We start from the raw sequence: 10,876 nt of genomic DNA on the forward strand, positions 1-10,876 counted from the left end.
TCACAACCAAGAAGGAAAATGGTATTCCAGAAATGGTCTGAATAAAAATTTAGTCCCCCGCATGTACATGTAACATACGGAATTTAGAGCAGCTGTAGGTACCTTCCTCACATTTTACACCATGCTTGCACCATTTGTGGAGATTATATATAACAAGAAGAGGTCCTATTAAGAAGAGGTTTCTAGAAGAGGTCCTATTAAATCTCTTGCATTCATGTGCCATGTTGATTTGTTTGAAAATTTACTTCACAGAGCACCATGATTAAAATGATATATTCATCTTCTCCTGTAGGATCCCTGTTTTTGTGCACTGTTAGAATACAGTTTAATGAACAGAGTTTATATAGGTTGTGACCTGCCCTCAGAGCTGGAACGCCTGCAGAAGTAAGTGCCTGGTCTTCACTTTAACCTTGCTAGATATTGATCAGTTTACAGTACTTTCAGAGCTAGTTTCATTTGAAAGATAGATTGATTCAACAACCTGTGATATCATAATAGGATTGGATTTTGCATTCCTAAGTAAGTATGTAAACATGATGACATGTAATGTAACCCTATTTTCTCCCACCCCATAAGAGAGTCTGAGCATTAATTACTAAATAAGAGCTGATGTTGACTTTGGTATCTTATGTATCCCCAAATGATGATGGCATACTTAATGACCATAAGGTGGGGGAGTATGCAGCAGAAATGTTTAAGGTAATTTCACTGTAGTTAAAAACAAACTGCTTGAAATTTAAGTGTGTCACTTCTGATAACATGTAATAAATACAGTGTTAAATAGGTATCATATGTAGATTATACTACTTTTTTTTAATCAAAACTGGTTTTTATGGAAAGGTAAGCAAGATTTTTACGTTACTCCCTTTAATTGACAGGTGTGACTAGTTTTTTGGTATTCAATATGCATTCAGTCCTCATCTGTTTTGAAACTAACAACACTTAAAAGAAATTTAATGGTGAGCAGATCAAGCACCTTTTGTCCTCAAGGAGAGGCAGGTGTTCTGAAATGGATAGAAGTTTCTGCAAACAAGATTTTTTTTTTTTTTTAAGAAGTGAAAAAGTTGAAATCAATAGTATAAAACAGTAGTGGCAACTTGCTTTTCTATTTAAAATATATGACTGTGCCTCTGCAAAGAACAGCATGCCTGAATCCTCCAGGCTTCAGGAGAAAAGTATTGAAGAACTCTTACATAAACTTTTCCTTATAATTGTTTCAGCTTCTCAATTTTCTCAGATTTGTATAATGCCACCTAAAACCAGACTGTCCCAAGAACACAGATGTGTGGTGTCATTGTTGTGGGAGTATTAGAGTAATACATCTATGATGTGAACTGGAATGGTACATTAAATATCTCCATTCAACTGGTGCTGAGTACATTAAGCCAAACATGCATAAAAGCCTTACTTCCAGTTGAAGTTTATAAGTTTTGTATACACAGCTGAATTCACACAGTATGTTCTTGCTTTCCACCGCAGTCCAGCCATCTGCTGTGATGTGACAGGTTAAAGAAAAAAAGAAAATTAAAACTGTGGTTTGCTTTTCTATAAATGTGCTATAGAATAAAGTATTTTGTTTTGTTTTGGCAAAATAAAAACAAAATTATGGGTTAGCATTATTTCTGCTCTTGGCTTCATTTGGCACTGTGTTTTCCTATTAAACAGTGTTTTTCTCTCTTCCTAGTCCTCTCCTTGATGATTAAGCACTTTAGGAGTAGCTGGACAGCTGGACACTGTGTTTAAAAATTGCCAGTACAAGAAGATGGCTTTCTGTAACAAATGGAAGCACATTAGATAGGACTATAGGCTACAGAGAAACAAATGAAGGAGGAAAAAGATAGGAAGCTTTTGTTTGCCTTGTTCACAGTCCTCTCATGTCACTTCCATTCCTGATACGCACTGTGCTTCTTTCCTTTGCAATGCACAATATACAGATACTGCAACTTACAAGATGGTAAGTGTGGTAAAACATCAAAGCCAGTCAGGTTGTAGGGCACCTGCACTTACTATGACACAGGGTGGAGTGCTCAGAACTACCTCTAACCCTGACTACACTATGTGAGTGTATCCAGGGTGAGTCACAGCTGCATTTGAGCAGCACTCCAGACTATTCAGCCCAGTCTCTTTGGTGTTGTATTATGCTGCTTAAATTGCTTTCAGTTGTGACAGGCCAGGATAGATGGTTTGTGTTTTTGCAGTGTGATGCTGAAAATAACAGCATTGATGCCATGCCAATATTCTACATCCAGCTCAAGAAGTTGTTTAACTAAGATCTCTCCTAGTTGGAAAAGGTTCTGAAACCTCTTGCTTCTGGATGGTGTTAGGATGTACCACATCTCACAGACCACTGCTTCCAACCTTGGTTTTTGTTAGTGTGCTCTCTTGAGAGAACAGGGAAGAGATCTTAATGGAGATGGATGATGCTCACTGTATTGCAAGATACCATCCAGAACTTTTGACTAGTATTTCCATGATCTCTGTGTAGCAGAGGACTGATTGTATTGTGATATTAGCTACAATTTAATAACCTTTTAATGGTAATAGTTTGCATGTTGACATCAGATTCTACAAAGATAAACTACTTGATTTATTTTTGAGCATTATGCATTTATTACTCAGCAAAAGTCAGATGACAAATGCCTATTATCATACATGGTTTTAGGTTTTTTTAGAAGAGCTTTTAGTTTAAAGAGCAAGTACACAATAACAGTCATATGTAGACAAGTCCTGAACAACACTTGGGTCTTTTTGCACTTGTATTTTGTACACTTTAATATCATAGAATCCAGTTACCATTTTCAAGGAAAATAGTGCTTTTGTTTATACACATTTGAGTATGCACAATGCAAAAGGTAGAAGTATGATGATGTTGTTCATGGTTCACACATTGTAGTTTTAAGTTGGGGAAAAAAGGTATGTCTAAACATTATGAAAATTAAGGGAAAGTGAGAAGTGGCAGAAATTCAGGGTAGGAATGATAGCACAGATGAATAATAGAGAAGTATTTCCATGTGCACTCTTCTTAAGGAGAGGCAGTAGCATTGAATCTGGACAGGGGTGCCTGAAGGTGCAGTTCTAGCTGGTGGCTGAGGGAGCTGGGTGGTGCTTTGTGACTTCTCTGTTCTTTCATAAAACCACACAGGTGAGAATGCAGAAGGGAGGTCCATGAAACCTATCCTGTGTGTCAGGTCCTAACATGCTTGGGCACATTCTTATTAGCACACAGTAAAGCTAGGGCCCCAAAAACTGTTTTGCTTCAATAAAAGCTGGCGGATTTGGTGCTTTTTTGTGAATGGAGAGCTCTCTGTTAAATGCCTTTTAATGCAGTGATGCTTAGCAAAAGCATGTGCTTTCATAAGAGATCCATTCCTAATAATATAACACTTCCCCATCCCTGGAAGTGTTCAAGGCCAGGCTGCATGGAGCTCTGAGCAAGCTGTCTAGTGGAAGGTGTTCCTCTCCATGGAAGGGTGGGTAGAACTAGCTATTCACTAGTTCTATGATTCTCTGTAAAACAATATAACATGTCCCTCTATGAGTACCAGAGAGATGACCCCAGTCACTGAAAGACTGGAAGATGGTGGCTATCATAGTACTTACATGTGTTTAGAGGGCTCATAGCAACTGGAGGAGCAGTGAAGGTACAGTAAGGGGAAAGGGGATGCGGTGTTGTGTCTCCTAGTGAGACTTAAAGCAACCACACGAACCGTGTTGACAAAAAGACAACATTATGCTCCAAAGCACAAGTGCTAATTCTGCAAATCTGTTATTTCGATTGGTTCTTGACAGCAGAGTGGCCCTGGGGCAAGGGAGGATGGCAGTGCCTGCAGCATGAGGTGGCAGGGCAGAGCAGCCCAGCCGGAGGAGGTGCAGTTCCTGCTGCACTGGAATATCTACCCTCAGCACAGAGCGGGTGGCCAGGCCAGCTGGGACAGAGAGCTGAGCCAAACCCATACACAGCTCTGGCAGCAGGGAGGGCAGAAGCATGAAAATATGCATATTGTCAGCTCTTGGCAATTTGCTGAAAATAGCTTTTGGGAAGTCAAGGGCCTCTGGTGGTTTGCATTTTGTTTCTAAGAGCTGTGCCCTGGAGCAATGAAGAGGATGAGGTAGTGAGAGCAGAAGGATAGTGAAAGTCTCCCTTTTGGCTTCCCCTAAATTAATGAGCAAAGTGCCCAGATGGGATAAGTGAGGCACAAGAAGAAATCCAGCATAAACATTCCATTTAGATTGCCTAAAATGAAGATGTTCTTTGTATGGAACAGAATAGTGACCAAAAGGCATTTTCACCTCACATCATTTCGGTTTTGTGGAGAGCTCTCTGCAGATTGTTAAGATCTTGCCATAGAAAAGAACTGTCTGTAGCCCTCCAGTTGTGTATTTCCATCCTCAAAATAGCATGCTGGTTTTCATAGGCTCCCTACCTCTGCCAGCAGCCTGTGCAGGAAGGGGCAGGTACTGTCAAGTCAAGTTCAACGTGTCAAGTTCAACGTGTGCCATACTGCCATTTTGCTGGCAGGTGATGCAGTTCCATCTGTCTAAATTTCTGTAGTCTTGAGGTTGTGCTGGATTTGCCAATTTTAAGACTTGACATTTGTCAGATGTGGCAATTTTTAACTTTAGACCCAAGGAATTGATGGTAATAGGCTAGAAAATAGTTGCAATTAACTTTCTCAGGCTGTTAATTAATTTTACTTAAACCATCACCCATTTTTACAAACAGCTTGTTTGCCAGTCTTCAGTGAGATTTCTATAATATATATAGAAATTATATATATTCTACATATAATATTCTATATACTCTATAGAATATTATAGAGTATAATATAATAAAGGTTTCGTTTGAAGTGTGTTACACTAGGTACCACTTGCCAGGCAAGAAGTCATCCCAGATACATTCTGTCTTGTTTGCACTGAAAATGGTGACAGTAATATTATCCCTTTTTACTTTATGTCCAGAGATTAAGTCTTAAGAATGATTGTGTGCTGCAAGCATGTGTGGCCTCTCTGATAATGCCCTGTACATGAACCTCATTTGTGTATGCAGTCATTGGTACCACCATAGAAAAGTCTAGTAAGAGAAAACTTAAAGAACAGTTTTGGGTTTGTTTTTTTAAAGTGCCAGCAGATACACATGGAAAGAAGCATGTAACAAAAAAAAAAAAAAAAAGGCAGAATTAATTTTTACTGAGTTTATTAGTAGTGAAAAGAAAAATAAATTCATTACAAGCAGATTAATGCTACTGTTTGTATATTGCTGTGTAAACTTTATCCAGATTAAACTGCAGATCTGCCTAGGATTGAAGTTAAAAAGATTTGGTCTGGACATAAAAGCTAGTCTGTATTGTCCTGCTGCCTGCTTGTAGAGATATCCTAAAATAAGTCACAGTTGTTTCCTCACTGTGAGAAATGTAAACAGTTCAACATAGTTTTCGCTCTGTTTTTCATGTCCAAATGTTTGTATCACCCTGCATACATCCAGGCAAGAGCAGAGTGCTGCCTTCAGTCATAGCATACTAAGGAGTAACACTTAATAAGAATCAGCCTTATATATACCATACCTGAAGAAGTGATAGCAAAAGTCTAGTGACAGTGGGTTGAACTGCATGTTAATGTGGTCTCAAACATGTTCCTTCTGTAAATGATGTTTCAGAAAGTTTTAAGAGTAAATTATTCAGTGAACCAAGTGGAAATCAACTCTTACACACTGTAGGTACCTTTTTTTAAATCCCTTGAATATAGTGAAGTGCTTTAAAATTGCATTCTCTCTCTTTACTTCTGTTTGTCCCCAGTGTATCATACTCATCATTATTCCTACAAAATAAAATTACATCTGAGATCTAGGAGCACCCTGTGTTCCAAAAATGTCTATTTTAGTAATTCCTTGTGCTCTTACTGTAAAACGAATTTTCCATTTATTGTTTTTTATGCTGGGAGGTTTTGCACTGCTCTTGTGGCTGGAAACCTGTAGCACATCAGCCCTTGCAATTCACAAGCCTGACATTGCCGAACTGCAGATAAAATTTGTATCAGCAAGCCTTGTGCTGAATGGTAAAACAACTCCTCAGGAATTTATCTGATGTAATCTGAAGATAGGGGCTGGATTCAAAGAAATAAATTCACTCTTCTCAGCAATGCCATCGAAATTCGGACGTTTTCCTGGGCAGGGCTGAGTAATCCGTGCCCAAAAAGGAATGTAGTTTAAATTTCTGACTAACCTTGCGGACTGTACAGAGGTTTTGAAACTGTGGCTCTCTTAAAGAGTTTCAGCTCTTTTCCCCCATCTCCTTTTTATGCAATAGGTAGGGAGTATGCAGAAAGTCTTAGAGTGTGTGAGGAAGAGGCTAATGTTGTGCCCTGAATGTCTGTATGTAAATGTGCACAACTAATGTTATGTAGAAAGTGTGAATAAACCCACAGTTTCCATGCAGCCAGGCCTGTGGAGTTGTGGATTTACTTAACTCATTTTAAACACCAGGAAATGCAGAAATGGTTAAGAATGTGAGAAATTAAATCATTCTAGTTTCCAATTAAAGGTTATCCCAAACATTGGCTTCTAAAAAATATCTGTGTACTGTTTGCATCTGGAAAGTTAACTTCTTCCTTACTGAGTATATTTGATATTTTGAAAAGCAACTGCTTTATGCAGTGCAGATACAGGCTCTGTGTAAGGACATTCTCTATCCTCCACTGACTGCAAAGATAAAAATCCCATTAAAAGCACAGGAGGTAATGATTTTTTTTTAATACTCAGAAGTGCACTGTCTCTACATTAGTGTGTATTTGCATGAATGGGGCTGAAAACCTTTAAATGATGACTTTTGGTCAGATACACATTGAATCTCTTTCTCCCCTTTTACCAAGATATTACAGATTCAGTGTGAATTCTTGAGCAGCTGCTGCCTATTTTGTGGTACATGTATGCAGTGTCTTAATCCATTAACACCTGAGTGGTTTCATTAGCACAGATAGAATGAGACAGGTACCTCAGCAATTATTCCACCTCACTGACATCATCTGCATCAGCAGCGCCTGGGGAGGCACCTACCTCCCTGTCCCTGGCAGAGTAAGGAATTACTGCACACCCTCTGCATAGCCACAAATGTGCTGTGTTTAAAGAAACCATGTAGCCTGATCCAGCTCCTGCTGCCAGCAGTTCCATGCCGTGTATTTCAGATTTTGGTAGTCATTTCTGCTTTCCACTGTGTGATGCAGAGCAAGGTTTATACGGCACCTTGTTTCTTTCTTCAGAAAATAGGCTTTTGCAGGTTTTTCTAGTTGGCATTCCTTTAACACTATTTTCCAGTTTAATTCCTTTTACTAATCAAAAATGTGTATTTCTCTTACATTCATATAAGAAAATACACTGTGATTTAATATTACAAAGACTGATTTTCCTTTTGTGGCTGTAGGATCATGATCAACAGCTGCAGCCCACAAACAGCTGAATGACCAGGGGCAGCATTATATTTTTGGTAGCTATTACCTGTCTTGCTTGACTTGAGTCTTGTTTTTTTACTTTACGTTTTCTTCTTTTACAAAAATGTCATTATATCCTAATATAAATTCATATGCCTATAATGTTTCTCCATCAAGTATCTATGCAGTTGTTACTGTCATATATCGAGCAGCTTGTGAATCAGCATGAATGTTATTCATATGCTGGAATTTTCTGTATCAAAGAGCTAGCAAATACATATTTAATATCTTTGAAAAGTCTTCAAAACAATCTAGTACATCAAGTAATTATTTCTGAGTATATCAACCAATTCTGTCATTTTGTCCAAGTGTATTTGATACATTTGGCTTCAGATGTGGCTTTCTGGGTTCCTGGTGTAACTCCTGCCCTTCTCTCTGATTTCTCAGCAAGATACATCAGTTACAAGAAGCTACAGAGACATTACAGCATGGTGAAGATCCGGAAAGCCTTCAGTTTTTGCCAGAAGAAACTATGACATGATCTGACATTAGCAGGGTAAGGAAGAAGGCATTCCACAGCCCTCATACCAGAAGGGTGTTTGCCCTTACCTTGTTGAGTGCCACTAGCTGTGATACTTACACAGCATGATCTCTACAGTTTCTCTTTAGGGCAGACTACACAGCCCATAGTTCCCCATGTAAAATGGTGGGTTTTTTTCAATCTAAATAGGACTTCTTCAGGGTTCAAGCAGTTGTTTTAAGTTGAAAATTACTCACATTACTTTTAAATTAGCTCCTTAATAAACTCTTTGCAGACTAGCTGCTTCCTTTAATTTGGTGGGTGTTTTCACATGACTATTTTTTAATAAATTCTAGTAGATAATGATGGGATATAAAGTATCTCCCCTTACTGCAATATATTGATTTGATTTTTCTGCTACTTTCCAAAGTTGCTCATTTAGTGTAACTTTATTTTCTGCATCATGACTGGTAGCTTTACCATCCCTGCCCACTGTCTGCTCTGTTCAGCTCTCAAGGTTTCATCTGTTCCAAGTTTGTATAAAGAACTTTGCCTCTTTGTGTGGACAAACAAAATGGGTTTGATCTATAACTTCAGTTTATAGCTTTAGGCATGCTCTATCAACGGGCTTGTGCCAAAATTAGTATTTCATAATATAAATTCAGCATAAGAAATGATGCAACCATTGATACCTGTTAGTCAGAGGTAAGTAGTTCAGTGCAGCCAAGATAATGGTGGAGACCTCCACATTAGTAAACCTAGATTTCAGAGCATCCAGCAAGAGCCCACTTGCTAAGCCATGCACAAATGCAGACCATTTACAAGCACATGTGCAGTGGTTTAGCTTTACTAATGAGAATATTTCCACTTTTTTAAGTGGGGCTGACTGTGTGGGGCAATAAAATTAAGAAAGGGTGTTGGGGTTATAGAAACTAAGAGGTAACCATCAGCACCTGTGGTTTGCCAAAGCTAACAGAACAGCACATGAACTAAAAAAGTTTTGTCCAAGGCTACATTCATAGGATTACAAGAAAAACCTGTTATGTTGATAGATGAGAATCCAGCTCTTCATTAGATGTATTGCATGTAATCTCATCCTAATAGCTCTTAGGGGGAACATCCTTTACAAAGCTCAGTGTTTGCAGCTAGGAATGGAGGGACACGATTTGCAGCTGCTAAACAGCACTGCACCACACTACATCCCCAAGGCATATTTTCTTCCTAGGTTTGGGCGTCTTTCCAGATGTAAGGCAGACATTAAATGATACCTGTGTAACAAGGCCATAGAATAGGTTCAGTGTGGAAGAGATCTGGAGATCACCTAGTCCATCCCTGCTGCTATAAGCCTGTGCAATAGGGTCTGGTTGCTCAGAGCCATATACAGTTGGATTTTTAGTAGTTCCAAGGATCCAAAGTCCACAGTTTCTCTGGGCAACCTCTTCCAGTGTTTGACCACAATTATAGTAATTTCCATATTACAAATTTGAATTTCTACTGTTCAAATGTGTCTTCCAAAGAATGTCACAAGAATAATGTTCCTTCAGTAATCTGAAATAAGACAAGGGCAATTAAAAAAAGTTAATTTTGTCTAAACTGTCTTAAGCAGTCAGAAATTCCTTGCAGCATATCTGGGAGAATATGTTTGCAATTTTGTCCTGTAAAAGGACTGATAATTACTATCTCTGGATCAAGATAGAATTTGTATTATTTCAAAACTTTATCAGCTTAGTTTGCCTTGTGATAATTTTAGGCATCAAATTTACTTCCATGCCATTTTAACATAAAATCAATAGACCTATTCAAGAGGATGTAAATTACAGAAAATATATTTATTATTCAGGTTTTGAACTGTAATTTTACTTAGTTCAAGGTCACAGGGGCTAGGATGCTCTGAAAGATAGTCCTGAAATAGTCCTAGGTAACACACATGCTGGCAGCAAAAATGATAGTCACACTTAATGACCTTGGATGTGTGACATTGCCCAGTACTCCAGATTCCTGGGAACTGGTTTCTGTTCTTTCTCAGACCAGGCAGGTTTCTTGCCTTTGTCCTGTACTACACCTGAGCTAGTCAGCTTTGTCGAGAGCTGGGATAAGATGGAACTTAAAGATCTGGGATGGACTAGAAGGAATTTACAATTTGTCACTTACTTCTGAGCATTGCACACTTTGGTTATAGTGTTGGTTCAGACCCAGCTGCTGGACATTGAATCAGAATCATTTACATTGGAAAGGTAAAGATTGTTGAGTCCAACCATTAACCCAGCACTGCCAAAGTCCACCACTAAAGCATGTCCCTACGTCACACATCTTCAGCTTTTTTAAATAGCTCCAAGGATGGTGACTCAACCGCTTCCCTGGGAAATCTGTTCCAGTGCTTAACAACCCTTTCTGCGAAGAAATTTTTCCTGATGGCTAAACTAAACCTCCTCTGGCACAACTTGAGGCCATTTCTTGTCATGTCATTTGTTACCTGGGGGAAGAAACTGACTCTCACCTTTCTACAACCTCTTTTAAGGCAGTTGTAGAGAGCAGTAGAGTTTCCCTGAGCCTCCTTTTCTCCAGCTAAACAACCCCAGCTCCCTCATCTGCTCCTCATGAGACCTGTCCTGTGCTCCAGACTCTTCACCAGCCTTGTTGCCCTTCTCTGGGCTTACTCCAGCACCAAAATGTCTTTCTTGTAATGAGGGGCCCAGAAGTGAACACAGGACTCAAGATGCAACCTCACCAGTGCCAAATACAGGGATCCTGAAGAAAAGGGTACAGGCCAGCTGGGGACAAAGAGATCTGGTATTGGGGATGCTGTTTGCAGTTGCAAACACTCTGCTGTAGCAGAGAGCCTGCTAGTGCACAGCAGACCTGACTTGGTCAGGCCATACTGGGCTGGGCAAGTAATAGGTGCAGTGTGCATGTAGAAGTTATGGTGTCTCATCTGTG

General features: G+C 39.2%; 1 protein-coding gene across 4 annotated transcripts in view; it reads left to right on the top strand.

Moving 5' to 3' along the window:
• Positions 1-8,238, top strand: part of MOV10L1 (Mov10 like RNA helicase 1) — a 35,228-nt gene extending 26,990 nt beyond the window's left edge. For 2 of the 4 annotated variants that reach the window (XM_085041683.1, XM_085041691.1), the window contains 2 exons: positions 293-384; positions 7,789-8,238. In XM_085041683.1, the coding sequence (XP_084897809.1) occupies positions 293-384; positions 7,789-7,858 (162 nt within the window). In that variant the 3' untranslated portion in view covers positions 7,859-8,238. Of the gene's footprint in view, positions 1-292; positions 827-878; positions 1,556-7,788 lie in introns of those variants that run through there. The other 2 variants (XM_085041698.1, XM_085041705.1) reach the window with 2 other exon arrangements.
• The last annotated feature ends 2,638 nt before the right edge of the window (positions 8,239-10,876 follow it).

The sequence above is a fragment of the Lichenostomus cassidix genome, chromosome 1Aa, assembly GCF_008360975.1.
Source record: "Lichenostomus cassidix isolate B80296 chromosome 1Aa, HeHo_3.0, whole genome shotgun sequence".
In the NCBI taxonomy this organism is placed as follows: Eukaryota; Metazoa; Chordata; class Aves; order Passeriformes; family Meliphagidae; genus Lichenostomus; species Lichenostomus cassidix.